Consider the following 16,831-nt stretch of genomic DNA (forward strand, 5'->3'; position numbering starts at 1 on the left):
TAGACCAGCCCCAGGCATGAACTAAGTCCACAGTCCTTGGATTAGTCATGGAACTGAAGAGAAGACAGCACAGGGCTGTGCCTGGCAGGGAGTCTGGAGTTTCTGGTTTTGGTGTGAGCCAGGGGAGGGGCCTCCATGTAGGGGGAGGGCTGGGCCCCAGTCAGCTATGCAAGGCTGCTCAAACAGGCAGCACAAAGAGGATCCAGCAGCTTCCTGAAACTCAGGAGTGGACACTACAGCTTTGACCACCTAAGGCACCACTCCTGCTCCAAAGCTTGTAACTCCATTTGTCATTCTGAGGTCTCTGCTTATCCTGTACCCCAAGGATGGAACCAGTGCTAGGAGTAAAAATTGGCTGCCTATTTGCCCTGCTGGTTCTCACGCTGGTCTGTGGCCTTATTCCCATCTGCTTCAAATGGTTCCAGATGGAGGCAACCAGAGGTATAGCCCTTCTGTAGCTTTGCCCCCATAACCTGACTTCAACCCTGTCACCCTACCCTGACACCTTGCTCTGATTCTCTTGCCATCCCCAAGCTTGGATGTTGAGTGCTCCTTGTTGCTCGTTAGTCACCTTTGTCCATCTCCTCATTGCCAACTGGTTGTAACTCCTGCTTTTCATTAGGTCATCCCCAGCGGGGCCTCAGACTCCTGAGCTGCATTTCTGCAGGTGTTTTCCTGGGAGCAGGGTTCATGCATATGACTGTTGAATCCCTGGAGAATATTGAATTAGAGATCCAGAAGATCACGATGAAGGTGAGCAACTAAAGTGTAGGGCTAAGAAGCCAGATGATGAGCAGAACCAAGGGGAGACGGGGGAAAGTGATAGAGCCAAGGACATGGGTGGAACGATAGAGACAATGTCAGCTCTTGTGTTGTGTGGAATGATGACAACAGGTCAGATTAGACTGTGAGGAAAGCAGTGGAGCTGAAGGGACAGGACAGGAAGCTGAGCTGCTCCACCCCCCATCTAATTTCTGCTTTTTTCTCCCTAGAACAGGACAGAGAGTGGGGGAAATTCTTCTGGAGATGCCAATTCAGATTATGTAAGTATCTCCCACACCCAACCTGGAGAGTGAGGAGAACCAGAGACTCCTCATACCCAGGTCCTTTTGAGGAGTACCAGGAATCCCTCTGCTCCTCAGCTCAGACACTGTAGGGAGAGGAGGAGCCAACCCCATCCTTTGGGGTTTATGGAACCCCAGACAAAGCTCTGGCTTTACTTTTTCCTTCTTTCCCTAGACCCTTAGACATGCTCCCCATCGTTTTCCCACATTTCAACCCTACTGACCCTGCAACCTTGGCCCCTCTGGTATCTTGTTGCATGTCCATATCTCCTCCAGGCTTTGTTCCTTTACCCTCCCCACCCCACCCTCCCACCCCCATTTTTTAAATTTGTTTTTATTGATTTGAGAGAGAGAAAGGGAAAGGGAGAGAGAGAGAGAGAGAGAGAGAGAGAGAGAGAGAGAGAGAAAGAGAGAGAGAGAGAGAGAGAGAGAGAGAGAGAGAGAGAGAGAGAGAAATCAATGATGAGAGAGAATCATTGATCATCTACCTCTGGTATATCCTCTACTGGGGATTGAGCCCACAACCCAGGCATGTGCCCTGATCAGGAATTCAACCATGGTTCATGGGTTGATGCTCAACCAATGAGGTACACCAGCCAGGCCACCTACCCTTTTTAAAGTTCTAGTCCCACATTTCCCATTCTCCAGTTTCCCATCCCACCTCCACACCTCCATCCACTGCACTTCCTTCCTTTCCCGTCCCACAGCCCTTCTCTCTGTTCCCAGACGGACTATCCCTATGGAGGGCTCATCATCTCCCTGGGCTTCTTCTTCGTCTTCTTTTTGGAGTCGCTGGCATTGCAGTGCTGTCCTGAAACCATTGGAAGATCAAAAGTGCAGGAGGAGGAAGTGAGTGAGGCTCATGTTTGTGGACTCCACAGCCACGAGCCCTCACCCTCGCGGAGGCCCTTTCGAGCCCTCATTCTCTTACTCTCACTCTCCTTTCACTCAGTCTTTGAAGGTCTGGCTGTGGGGCTGCAGACAACCGTAGCAAGTACAGTGCAGCTCTTTCTTGCTGTCCTGGCTCACAAGGGGCCTGTAGTGTTTAGTGTAGGACTACGGCTGGTGCAGATCGGCACTGCGTCACGATGGGCTGTGTTCTGCATAATGTCATTTGCTCTCATGTCCCCCCTGGGCATAGCCCTGGGGCTGGTTGTGCCTGGAAGAGACTCACAAGTAGGGAGAGGCTTAGCCCAGGCTGTGTTAGAGGGTGTGGCAGCTGGCACCTTCTTGTATGTCACCTTCCTAGAAATTCTGCCCAGAGAGCTAGCTGGTCCTGAGGCCCCTCTGGTCAAGTGGAGCTGTATAGCTGCTGGTTTTGCGTTCATGGCCTTAATTGCCTTGTGGGCCTGAGAGATTCCTGACTTTTCTGATGGACCCATCTAGAATAATGTCCCTACCTCCAGGAGACACCTCCCAAAAGGCTTTGGTCCTCAGACATTTCTCCACTGAGACTAAGTGGCATTCACTAGGCATCATCCCCATGAACTGGATCCCAGCCTCTCCTACGTGAGATCCCATTGCTCATCCAGGACTGAGAAAGGGACGTTTATTTTAGGTTGAGTGCCTATACTTTGGAGAATTGATATAAAGACCATCACTGCAGATTTGACTCTTGTTCCATTTTTGCTACTGTGTGTAATAAATGTCCATTTTACCCTCCCCCTTCAAGCATGCTATTCTTCCTTTCTCCGGGTTACCTAACTGCTGCCTAGTGAAGCAGGAAGAGGGGAGAGGGAGTGTTGGATGCAGTCTCTTCTGGAATCAGAGCCTCTAGCCATTGTGTCACATGCAGCCATGGCCCCCAGACATGGACTCATTGCTGAAACTCCAACAGCCCGCTCCCACCTTACCCACTGGTGTTGAAATACTGAGCCAGAGTTCCTAACATTTAGAGGAGAAGAGGTTTAAAAATAAACATTGGGCATCTAGATTTTTTTCCTACACTAACCACACCTACCCCACTCCCTGATAATAGATTACCAACCACCGACGCATCCAACAGACTCTTCAGATCAGGCTCAATGGAGCCTACTTCCACCTCGTTTCTGTTTTTCACACTGAGTCCTGTGTGGCCTCAGGGACACGTTTGCTGTCTTTGAGCTTCTGTCTCCATCTAGCTGCCTTGTGCTGTGGGATTAAGTAGTGTGTTTGGGCATGTGAAGTACAGCATAGGAAATATCAATAACATAATAACTATATATGGTGTCAGATGGGTACTAGATTTATGGGGAATCACTTTGTAAGTTATATAAATGTCTAATCATTATGTGTACATATATTGTATCTAATATAATAGTCTATGTCAACTGTAATTGAAATTTTTTTAATAAAAAAAAAAAGAAGCAGTGTATTGGAAAGGGAGAAGGAGCTGGATAAATGCCAAGAGTGATTACTTAGTTCTGCCACAACTGCCTGCCCTCCCTGACACTATACGTCTGACTCCACTCCACTGGACCATTTTTCTTTCAGGCAAGTAACCCCTACAATGTTGTTCTCCTCTTAAAAACTGCACAAATACAAAAACTGGTTATCTGGAATTGAGGAGGAGCAGGACAGCCCTGACCCACGAGATGGAGGAATGTCTCAGACTTGGTGGAGAGACAGGGAAAGAGGAGGTGTGGCCTGTGAGCTCAGGCACCCTCACCAATTGCCCCTTCAAATACTTTCAGTGGAGAAGCTCAAGTGGCCTTAACATGGGTAAGGTCTCCTGAGTTCCATTCTCATCTCATTTCATTTCTGTCTTCTGTCCTTCAATTCCCCTCCCCACAAATTAAGAATAGAAACCTCCTCACCAGCCCAGCTCATGAACCCAGGGATCAGTGAGAACCCAAGCTAAAGGCAAAACTAAATAAAAAATGACGAGAAATAATTTCCCTGACGCCCATCCCAATCTGCTTCCCTTCAGTGCTAAATGCACTCACACGTAACACAGTCAGAACAGGATCTAATATGTTGTCATGATAATAGAGTTTCCACATTGAGCATCCACTATGTGCCAGGCACTCTGATTTTGCTTCCACATATTATTTCACCTTCCCAACCCTGCCAGGTAGATATCCCCATAGTAAGTCCAGGGAAGTGCACTCCGAAGTTAAATAACTTGATCACCTAACTAACTAGGCTCAAACCCATGTTTCTGTGATGCTAAGAAAATCCTCAATATTTAGATTCTCTTCTTAACTTCCCTTCCTCATCTTTACCTTACCTGTTCCTCCTGTCTTATGTGTTAGGGTCTCAGGAGAAAGCAGAGAACACATTGGATAATTCAGGCAAGTTTAATAAAGAGAGTGTGTAGAAGGTTTGGCCAGGGTTAGGACAGAGCAACAAGTGATGATGGACCACCGTGGGGCTGAGTAATAGCAATGCTGTTACCTAGGTGGAAAAGAAGGAGCAGTTACCAGAAACTCAAGAGCCATCCATTAAGAGCTGAGGCCTTTGATAGAGAAATAGTGCCAGCCTGCAGGTGCTCGGCAAGTAGTGCTCCAAAACTTATTATTTATTCCTTCTGCTACAGTTTCACTGTTTGTGTACCTTTAGAGAATTACCCTTTAAAATATCTTCATGAGTTCCACAGTTTTCAAGTGGACATTGCAATGCTCTCATCACTGTATTTTCAGTTTTATTCTTTCCAATGAGCCATCTCTTAGCTATCTTGTACTTCTGTCCCTAGAGTCAAGGAAACACATTCCTTGAGATTGAAAGAAAGAGAGAAACAGGAGTCCTAAGGCTGAAGCAGAAACAAAAAGTAAGGAGTTTGTGGTTCAGCTTTTATGAAGTCACCACACCTTTCCTGTGAGCCTCTGAGCTCTGATCTGGAGAATGGGCAGGAGCCACCACCCGTGGTATCAGGCCCACACTATGTAACTATTGTGTAGATTCTGGAAGACCATGGGAGATTCAGGAAAGGAACTGGGAACTGGGGAAAGTTAGGAGGAACCATGACGACCACAGGGGGGCACTGTGTCCCCATGGGCTCACCTGGAATGTGTAGGACCAACAAAGTAGAGAGGTCAGCCAAGGACAGCACACCCCTCTCCCTTGCACCCAGCAGACAGCCTCTCCCCACTACCTAACTTGGGCTTCTTATGCAGGGAAATCTATAGGCAAGAGACACACATGGTCATTACCCATTTCACATACCACCCCCATGGCAGGTACATACACACCCACTCACATTATACACAGAAATGAGATTTTCTTTTTCCGAAGATTACCCTGTTAACATAAGTGTTTGCTGTGCAGTTGAATGTGCTGAGAAGACCCACCTTCCCTTTCATAAGGCACAGCAGCAGCTATTGCTAGTTGGAACTCTTTGTCTTTTCTTCATGTTTTGTTTACCTAGGAGCTAGCTATGCCAGCAATTCCAATTATGCGGTTTCCTTTCTTTAGTGTGACATTTAAGCACATGCTGCCTGCCCTGTGCATGGTCACCAAACACCCTCGTCCCTCCTGATCCTGGCCTACTGCATTTAAAATAGTTCAGTGCTATGAGAGTGATGAAATGCTCAAGCATCATGAGCATGTTCCATGCCCCACTTCCATGTCAGTGTGTCAGTGCAAGACATCAAGCTGCATTAGTCATCAGGTCTATTTCACTGAGGAAAGTGTATAATTGTCCATGGGGTTTCTATAAAGTAATCTGGCAAATGACCTTGTACTATTATTCCATCTGCAGTTCTTGGACAATAATACTATAAAGTGCCTTCTCATTTTTACTTCTTGTGCCCCTAGAGCCCAAGGATCAGCCTAGAACAGTCACAAAATACCTGAAGTTCTCTTGATGATTATTGTTCATATTTGTTGAGAAGGTTCTCAAAGAACCACAGATATAGTCTAATTAACTGCCTAAAGTTGGATTTATGTGGGAGCAGGAATTCCTGAAAGGAAATCCTAGTTGCTGTGACTCACCTGGAGTCTTCAGATTGGGATCAATTGACCAATCCAATAACCCCTCCAGAAACTGCATGAGGCATGGTCTCTGCTCATATTGAACCACCTAAAATGGAATCTAAGTGACCCCATGGAGGATCCTGCAGGAAGGTGGTTACAAGATGTCTTTGGGCATGCCAGTCAGTTTTCTATACCTCCTTCTTTAAGATTATGATGTTGGTTGCCCTGTTGGTGTGGCTCCTAATTGAATGTCAACCTATAAACCAGGAGGTCATGGTTTGATTCCGTCAGGGCACATGCCTGGGTTGTGGGCTTGAATCCCCAATAGGGGGTGTGCAGAAGACAGATGATCAATGATTCTTTCACATCTTTGATGTTTCTATCTCTCCCTCTCTGAAATCAATAGAAACATTTTTTTTTAAAAGATGATGATGTTGGTGACATCTCTGAAATCCAATGACATTTCTCAATAACTAATAAGGAAGTCTTCTAAGGTCTAAGTAGCCCCTCTCCCAAAATGTGAAGCTACTATCAATATCAAGGACAATACCATTCTATTGAATAGGGGCCAATTAATTAGTCATCAGGTCTGTTTCACTGAGGAAACACAAGTCACATTTTGTGAAGTGTCTATGCTATGCAAGCCCCTTCCCATGGTTTATGCCACTTGGAGAAGAGAATGTGAGAGTTGGGCAGGGATGTGGTAGGAAAGGGGCATGATTCAGACATACTGAGACAGAATAAAAATGGTCCTCAGTTTATTGTTACAGCAGAAGTTGTGGGAGACAGGAGAGCACCCTCCACACATAACACACTATGGTCAGAGCCCCAAGGTAGCCCTTCCCACCCCTATGCCAAGCCCCAAGCAACCCTGCCCCCTCTTGGCCCTCTTCCCCTCCCCATCCCACTCTAGACACACACTGTCTAGACAGCTACCAAAGTTAGTGGAGCCAATGGCCCCAGGTTCCTTCCCACTGCCCAGCTCCAATCCTTCCCTCAAATTTGTTCATTGTCTATCACCTCCCAGTCAAACTTCCATTCACACACCGGATGTTTCTATCACATCCTGAGGACCACTAACCCACCAGCAAGCCTCCCTGACACATTCATTTAGGCCCATAGCCTTCAGAGATCTGAAGGGTTAATGAGAAGCCATATCCACTTTGGTGAATGGAGACCCAGCACCAAGTCCCTTACCCTTACAATGTGATGAGTAGGGAGAGTCTGGGGCAGGCACCATGGACATCTACAATGACCACTTTTCCTTCATCCATGGACACCTAGATTAGGGAGAGGGGATGCATGCCCTCTCCACCTTAACAACAGAATGAGAGAGAAGGGTCATTTAGGGGTGTGGGTCCCTAACAGATAATGAGACAGCTCTCCCAGGAGCTGAGGGGTATCACAGGTTAGAGGGCAAGGTTAGGGTAGTGATCAAAGATCAAGGTCATCTCCCCACATTATCTGCCCATCTTCCCTTGCTCACTCTGGCCCAGTGTTCTACACACCTCCCAGGTTAGTGCTGAGGGAGTTGAGGCTGGTTCCCACACCAGGGCAATAAGGGCCATTCAACAGGAGACCTCCATGGTGTGCCCTGGGGGCCCTGAAGGGAGAGTCCCAGACTCGCTGCTCTGGGACAAGGTTTGAGCGCGGGACCGTCTGCCATCAATGGATGCCACACTGGTCAGGGAAGCTGTGCGAGATCGGGACAGGCGAGTCATGCAAGATGAGGCCACTGTGGAGACAGAAGGATAAGCAGGCAGTCAGAGAGGAGGAGGGGAAGAGGGGCTGGCAACTCAGAGCAGGGTGTGAGAGTTACAAATGGGGCCAGGGGTCAATGAGCTTGATTTGGCAGGTGGTGGTAAGTCCAGGAATCAGCCTAAATGGTTCCTCCCCTCAATGGCCATCCCTCATCCTTGCAGCAATCCCTTGTCCTCATGATAGCCTCAGACCCCCATACTCACTGTAGCCCATGCCTTGCAGGAAGTACTTGAAGGCCTCGGTCAGCTTGCCTGGCTGAGGAAGTAAGATGAAAAGTGGGAGACAGTGATATGAGGTTATGAGCTGAGCGGGAGCCCAAGGCCATGGCAGTTTGGGGATGGGATGTGTGGCAAAGGGTATATATAGTTCAGTGACACTAATATCCCATTCCCCAGATGGCTGGGGATACTCACCTAAGTCAGCTGGGGCTGACCTCCGGAGTTGGCCATCTATTTGGGAGAGAGCCCCCAGAAAAAGTGATACACACATGAATAAAGTGAGCTAGCCAGGAGATAAGAAAAGATCTCTCTTCCCTGCTTCCCCACTTTAGGCAGTTAATAATTTGGAATGGGTTTTTGTCTTTTAGTTTGTTTGTTTTACTTCACTCAACCCACTTGCTCCAGGAAGGACCCTGGAGGCCTAAACACTGAATCTAGGATTCAGTATATACTGCTCTGGACAGGGCCAAGAGTCAGATTGGACATGGAGTAGGGTTACTGACCTTGAGGAAAAAAGTCTGGGTGGGGTTCAGTTTTGAATTACATTCCACCTGGAGTAAGTAGGAAACTGAATGAGTGAGGTCACACTCCCTGTGGTCCCTCCCATTCAAGGGACCGTAGCCAATCCCCTACCCATTTTCTTCTTAAAGGGAATCAACTTCTTATGCACCAAAGTTGCTCTCCGTGTCCCAAACAGAGCTTGCCTCCTGGCAAGATAACCTTCTAAGCACCACCCTAGTACTCCTACCCTCCCTCACCCACCCCCAAATTCCCTACTAACCACTGCCTCTTCATGGAGTGCTTGGTCTCTGACCACCAGCATCAAGTAGTGAAGCATCCATCTTATATAAAAACTGCTGTTTGAAATTTTAACCCTGCTATTTGGCTTCTGTAAATGCTTGCTTGCTTGCTTAAATAATAAGGAAAATAAGACTACTCCCACTTCAGAGAGGCCCTTAAACCTTCCCCGGATGAAATTATCAGTGCTGGCACCAGGCCAGGCCTTTGGTTGAGGTCTCAAGGCCCCAGCACATAGGGGCTCTTTAAGAACTTGCAAAGGAGGCCGGAAACACCCCATATTGGGGAGACAAAGAAGGTAAAAATATATAAATAGGGAAAATTCCTCCATGTTGGGGCCCAGAACTTGAGAGACATTTTCCTCTGGTCCCGCGCGTAATAAATGTAACTCCATCTCTCTAAGTATCCTTGGTTCTTCTCCGGTTTTCTGTAACAGGAGTACTTAGAGACAGTGTTGGGGAGGAGGTGGTGAGCCCCTGCACTGCCTCACCACCTCTTCCCAGAAAAGCAGCCAGTAAGTGTTGGGCTCCAAAGAGGAAACAGCCTTCTGAACCCCACCAACCCCACTGAGAGGACTCAAAGGGGAAAGACCTAGAGGGTGATAATTTGCTAAGTGGGATGAGATGGGGCCCCTCACAAAAGAACAGGGAGGTAGGAAAATGCCCAGAGCTTTGGTCACCATATGAAGTTGTACTATTCTCTAGGCTCTTCCCAATTTGTTTATACACTCCCCTCCCCACAAATTCTCCCTCTCCCACAGATAGGTTTAGCCATCCAAGAAGCTGATTATATTCAATACATTTTGTTTTGAGGCAGCAAAAGTTATTCTCAGAAACTGAGTTGTCTTTGCCAGCAATTTATTTAGCACAAGCTTAATGTGGGAATTATAATAAATTCAATAGCATACAGGATAATATCTCTTAATAAGCAAAAGGAAGAAATAGCATACTCCAAACAAATGACAGATTAACCACACTATTATTCCAGGCAAGGGAAGGTGAAGGAATAAAGTTTAAGTTTAATAAAGGTATACGTTTTTATACGAGTAGGTACTTGGGAGAGTCGTTGTCCAACCTGCAGCTGGTGTCCACATTTTTAGGGAACACAGACACCAAGTGTTGGGGGGCAGCTAATCTATTTTCTGGGGCGCCTACCTGGGTTTATCACCACTCTGCGGGAGGTGTCTCTCCAAGACAGGAGCAATTCCTGTGTCTTGCTCTTTGATTCCAGAAATGAAACGACAGTCCTATTTTTCAAAGACATTGATACTTATATCTGGAAGCCTACACATTTCAATTTATAAAACTAAGTTATCCTCAATTGTCTGTATAACTCAGGTATGTCATTTAGTATGACAACTTCCTTACCTTTGGCCAGGAGGAAAAGTTTTTCTTACCCTTCTAAGTAACTTCTAGCTGGTCTAATAAGCAAATTGATATGAGACAGATTAACAGGAGAAAAACAAAATTTAATAACATGTTTACCTCCTGTATACATTTGTCAATGTAAGAGTGTCCAAACCTGTAGAGAATTTTTATAAAAATTTGAGTTTATTTAGCCAAACTGATGACGTACTAGGAAGTAAGATCTCAAATGCTCCAGAGAATAACAGTTTTGCAGTTTCTTTTATGCAGGGTGGGGCAAAAGTAGGCTTACAGTTGTGAGTAGTTTTTTCTGGTATTATTATTTATTAATTAGTGTATTATTTTCCATGCAAACATGGAAACCTACTTTTGCCCCACCCTGTATATTTGGAATTAAGGGGGGGAAGAAGGGAAGATTACATAAAGTTGGGAGAAAGGAAGCCAGGGAAATCACTGTTGTTGGATTACAGTGGATTACAGGATAGTTACCAAGGTTGTGGGCTCTTCTGAAGTGGTGACACCTCTGAGAGGTCTGAAAAAGGCCTTCAAAGGCGTGTAACCTAGATGTACAAAAACAATGGACAGGCCTTGCTTAAGGTGAAGATAAACCTTGTATAGGCCTGGGAATGGCTACCCACCATGACCTGCCCAGTTAGGAATTAATGATCAGATCACCCTGTGAGGTTATTTTCAGTTAGAATTATTACAGTGCCCCTTTTTCATCCACACTTGGGAGAGACCAGTAACTTACCAAAACTGAGTAATTTACCAATATGGAAGAAGCCATCACCTTAAAAATCACCTTCAACTGAAGACAAAAGATATTAGGAGTGGGGAGTCAGTTACGGGAGATTACCAGGAACAGCACAGTGAACAAAGGTAAGGTTGTCATGCAGATTTCAGTTCATGCCTTCTCAGCTGATAACAGTTTCTAGAGATTTAGATATCCTATTCTTCCTGGTACAGCCTATAGGGAGTGGCTCTAGGTTCAAGCCTCGGGCTGACCTGTGGCAGGGCCACAAACAAGTTCCAGCCTGGAAGGCAGAGCTCTCCTAGCATAACTAAGCCTGATCTTGTAGCCCTCCCTAATTCCTTCCTAAGTAGCTAATGGGCTGTGGGAGGTGCATGCACGCAAGTGTTGCCAAAACAAGAACATTTGTATACATGTTAATCTACCCTTGTTTTAATCAGACAATAAAATAAAGCATCAGCTTGCAGGCTGGGTCTTTTGTGTCCTCATCCAGGCACGGGACATCTACCAAGCCCCAGCTGTATTCTCTTGTCTGTCTTTTCTTCAATCCTTCACCACCCCTCCTCAGGTTCACCCTTCGCTGTGCTGGCTCTGCACACAGCCAGGGAGACCCCTTATAAACAGAGGTTTCCATCATGAATGTAAATGCCCTTTACAGAGGGTAACTTCTATTTGGTTTCGAGAGTTTTTCCTATGTCTGCTGTTTCTTAAAAATTAACCAGCTTAAAATAATCCTTATGCCAAAGTGAGATATTTGGGGGTGGTAAATTCTGCTTCCCTACATCTTCATAAAGTGGGTCATTTTATTAATGCAAAATAGTTAAGAATTTTAATTCAAAACCTTTATTTATGTTACATCTTTACAGTACCATGGTTGGAAGACAGGCAGCAGTCTACATTTATGACTAAAAGATATTACGTTTACTAGTAACATTTTGAGTATAACCATGGGTTTGTTGAACTTATGTCCCTGGTGTCATGAAATGTAAGCTCTTACCTCATTATCTTAGCTTCTAGCTACACTCAAACACAGTGCCTATGCAAAAGCATGGCTCAATAATGATTTCTTATTTGATAGATGCAACTTAAAATAATAATGAATTTGAATTAGCAATACCTAGCAATATTGTCTGCTCACACACTTAGCACACCTATTTGGAGGTCTTCTGCAGGTGTTGATTCAGAAAACTTCCTGTAGGATTTGCTTATTCCTTTCTTTTTACTCATGTCTTGAAAGTTTCAACTTGGATTTTTGAACAACAACCTGTATAATCAATCTGCAGAATGATTTTCTGATATGCATGACTTAAATGGAGGAAAGTATTTCAGAGAAAGAAATCTGTCTCTAGTTATGTAAGAATAATTTGAAGTAAGACTGATAGAGAATTTAGTTTTAGCACCATTAATATGTGGAACAAAATACTACAGTATTCCTTTCATACTTTGTAGTATATTGCTAATCACACCTAACATCTGAGATTAATACATATTTTGGTTGCATCTTAAGAATTCTCATTCATGTGCCTGCATTAATCTTTAAATACAGATGATCCTCGAACAATGGTGGGGATAATTAAGGACATCAACCCCCTTTGAAAAATCTGCATATAACATTTGACTTCCTAAATTAGAACTACAGTCCATTGGTATCTGTGTTTTTACTCTTAATGTGGTATACAGGGAGATATTAGAATAAGTTTAATCAATTTATCAATGTTGTTTTTATATCATATTTTTGTTGTTTTTATATCATGTCTTTGTTGTTGTTATATATTGTTGTTGTTTATTTATGAATCAATTTATCAATCATTGTTTTTATCAATGTTGTTTTTCTATCTTGTCTTTGTTACTTTTATATCATGTCTTTGTTGTTCATATATCATGTTGTTATTATTGATTTACTAATCAATTTATATATTATTTTCATATACATTTTACTAATTTTCTTTCATCTCTGACATTTATGTTATAGAGAAAGGGTGAATAGTGATATTAAAATATTTTGTATCTCAATTTTATAATACTATATTATTTATACTATTTTGACATGTAATTTTTTGCAGTAACATAATTACCGCACAAATCTTTCTTCTAATAAATTTCCTTGAAATGTGCATGAATCCATGCACTGGGCCACTAATTCTTAATATTTCTATGAAATAGAAATGAAAAAATAGTATCCAATCTGAAACATAAGTGAAATATTTGTTCAAGAGTCCTGAGTTAATTTCTTCCAGTCATTTCAATAGTATGGACTACTTGTATACATCTTCAACCAGAAAATCCTTTCAATGCCAGAAGTAGAGAAGAGTAAACCAATAAATTAATTTTAATGCTTCACATTATCCTTATGAAAATCTTTGGAAAGTTTTCTGTGACACATTTATGATAGAGCTCAAATTATATTGTAAACATAGTACTAACTCATCTATGCCATTGATTTTAGCCTGACATGATTTCAATAAAAAAAATAAGTATATCCACATGTCCAGAGGAAACACATCTTATACACAGCAGAACTTCTAACTTGGGCAGTAGACACAAGCAAATATTTTTAGCTCCTCCTCCATATACATTCAGATTCTACAGCAGTAATTTCCAAAGAGACGTGCACCTACCTCTGAGGACTATACAATAATCTATATTGAAAATATTTTAAAAATCTGTTTTTATGTATATAAAGGTTACTAATATCTTTCATATGTTAGATGCTCACATGAATATATAATGAAAGAGGTCTCCAGAAGGAAGTGGAGAGTTCCTGATACCAAAGGATTGGTATTGGCAACCTCACCCAATCTCCGCTTCTAGCATACTTCAGTTAAATTGTAGTTTACATGTGTTAAGTGTAATAAAAGGTTATTTTATCTTCATTAGTAGAATTGTAGGCCTCAGAATCTAATTGTTAAAAGCAGAGCTTCTAAAGTCAAAATAGCTCGATTCAAATCCTGCCTGACTTTGAACAAGTGTTTTATTAACTTGTCTCTGCCTTCTTTATCTCATCTGTAAAAGGAGAATGAAGCTTAATTTATAATGTTGTTATGAAATTAACTGAGTTAATATTTGTAAAGTGCTAAAAACTGTCCCTGACAAATGGTAAGCACCACATAAATCTCTGTTAAATAATTGTGTGCTCATGAGATGAGCAATGCCAGTGATAACAGTTTGCATTGCAGAGAGGTTTGCTGGTTATCTCATGGCAAAACATTTTAAACTCTTGTCAAACTTAAAGATATATCATTTTACTAGTGGCCCAGTGCACAGATTTGTGCACATTGAAAGGAAATTAATTAGAAGAAATATTTTAATATCGCTATTCACCCTTTCTTTATAATAGAAGTGTCAGAGATGAAAGAAAATTAGTAAAATGTATATGAAAATAATAAATAAATTGATTAATAAATCAACAATAACATGATATAAAAACAACATTGATACAAACAATGACTGATAAATTGATTAAACTTATTCTAATATCTTTCTGTATACCATACAAAAAGAGTAAAAACACTTTCAGAGTGCTTGACTATTTTACCTTGTGATGAAGTATTTACAACTTTAACTTTAAGGTCACACGCTCTTTGAACGTGAGAGAAAGCAACATATAACTGACCATGTTCGAAAATGGGTTCAGGTAGGAATATTCCTACTCCGTCTAGAGTTTGTCCTTGTGATTTATTAATAGTCATCACAAATGCTGGCAAAATGGGAAACTGTCTTCAAATTAATTTAAATGGGAGGCCAGTGTCAGACGGGGACAAATCAATGCTTGGAATCAGAAAAACCTCTCCTTCCACAGAGCCTGTTAATACTTCAGTTTTGATTATGTTAGGTTGCTATCTTTTGATAATAAATCTAGTACCATTACAAAGACCCCATTTACTATTAAGATTTCTCAGAAGCATGATGATTGAACCTTCTTTCAATTTTAAATTATGACACCACATTCCTGATGGAGTAATACTATTAAGAAATTCGATGGGAGCCCTTGCTGGTTTGGCTCAGTGGATAGAGCGTCAGCCTGAGGACTGAAGGGTCCCAGGTTCGATTCCTGTCAAGGGCACATGCCTGGGTTGTGGGCTTAATCCCCAGTAGGGGGCGTGCAGGAGGCAGCCGATAAGTGATTCTCTCTCATCATTGATGTTTCTATCTCTCATTCCCTCGCCCTTCCTCTTTGAAATCAATAAAAATATATTTTTAAAAAAGAAATTCGATGGGAAAATTTTCCTTTTCGGTATCATCCATTGAATCGATGGAATTATCACTCAAGTAGGTGTGAAAATCTCCATCGAGTATATCCAAAATTTCTTCATTTAATTTATGAACATTAATATTTATGAATATTAATGGGACAAAGAATCACACAGTTAGATATATTTTAAAATTATCTGTAGATATACCATTTCCAAAGGTAGCTTCAATAATAGATCCATTACAAATCATTTCATGGGGGATTTCAATAATATCCATTCCTAAATGAAAACTGCTATCAAGTTTGCCATCTCCAAGTTTTACTAACCATTCGCTATAAGCAGAATCCTCTGATCTCATATTTGTTTTAAGAGACAACTGTCTGAAACATCCCCAAACACTACAGTACTTTAAACTCATTTGTACTATGGCTGATCACATATAGTTGGTCTTCAGGCATATTCTGTCGACACTGCTGCTTTCAGCTTCAGAATGTCAACAAAAACAACCAAATTCACGATTGACAATGACAGATCGAAACACACACATGCGATTGCTTTATATGTATCCCGCATGTGCAAGGTCAACATTTATTTTTAAGTTGCCAGTGTGTGTCATATGTACCGGCCCATCAGACGTTCGGACAGTCGGTCACTTAGCTTTCTATATATATATAGACTAGTGGTCCTGTGCACAAAATTCATGCATGGGGGGGTGTCCCTCAGCCCGGCCTGCACCCTCTCCAATCTGGGACCCCTCGGGGGATGTCCGACTGCTGGTTTAGGCCCAATCGCAATCCGGGATGGCTGGCTCCTAACCGCTCACCTGCCTGCCTGCCTGATCACCCCTAACTACTCTGCATGCCGGCCTTCTCGCCCCCAACTGCCCCTGCCTGCCGGCCTGCTCACCCCCAAGGCCCACCCCCCTCCCCCTCGGTCTAATTAGTATATTACCCTTTTATTAGTATAGATTCTATGGAAAAAGTGTTCCAAATTTGCTGATCTTTTCTGTGATCAGTGCCTGTCAGTAATTAAGCCTCCTACAGATATTAAAACAAAACAAAAAAAATGAATATATCCCATAAGGTAAAGGTGATGTTTTAGCAATAAGAAAGTGTGGAGTTTTTTTGTTTTGTTTTGTTTTGTTTTGTTTTTGAGTACTATAGAAACAGTCTTCTGAAAATGGTTGTTTAGAAATGTTTATATCACTGTGTAATTTTGTGTGAAAATGATGTGAGTCATCCATCAACAGTTTTATTTCTTCACACAAAAATACTTGGAAACAGAATTTTATAACTCATTTTTTAAAATTCTGAGTTACATTGGAGTTTAGAATTGTTTGAAGAATTTAAAATGCAAAAAATCCTATTTATAATTTATATTATTTATTTTTAAGTTGAGTTTATTTGTCACATTTTTTAAAAATTTTACTTTTACGTATGTTTTACACTCATATTATTCTAGCCTAAAAGGAACGTGTATATAATTTATAAATAAATCAATGAAAGCTATATGATGAAAATATCTTAATGATGTGGGTACATGATTTGTAAAAAAAAAAAAAGATCACCATTCTACTGTCTACAAATGATATTTATTGATCACCTACTATGGGAAAGAAACTTATCATATATGATCATATTTAATCCTCACCATAACTCTAAGAGATATGCAATTACATTATTCCTATTTTACGGAATGGATAACGAAGGTTACAAGAAGTTAAATAATTTCCTTGGTGCCATATAGCATGCAAGTCATTGAATCACGATTGGAATGCAGTTCTGTCCGG

At 42.2% G+C, this 16,831-nt stretch overlaps 1 protein-coding gene across 1 annotated transcript; it reads left to right on the plus strand.

Annotated features, from left to right (window-relative positions):
* Positions 1 to 194: 194 nt before the first annotated feature.
* On the plus strand, positions 195 to 2,766 carry LOC307098695 (zinc transporter ZIP2-like). The gene is made up of 4 exons (XM_079769723.1): positions 195 to 441; positions 623 to 753; positions 993 to 1,043; positions 1,791 to 2,766. Exons 1-4 carry the CDS (start codon positions 327 to 329, stop codon positions 2,415 to 2,417), a joined length of 924 nt encoding a protein of 307 aa, XP_079625849.1. The 5' UTR covers positions 195 to 326; the 3' UTR covers positions 2,418 to 2,766.
* The last annotated feature ends 14,065 nt before the right edge of the window (positions 2,767 to 16,831 follow it).

This window comes from Cnephaeus nilssonii (genome assembly GCF_951640355.1).
Source record: "Cnephaeus nilssonii genome assembly, chromosome: 4".
Lineage (NCBI taxonomy): Eukaryota > Metazoa > Chordata > Mammalia > Chiroptera > Vespertilionidae > Cnephaeus > Cnephaeus nilssonii.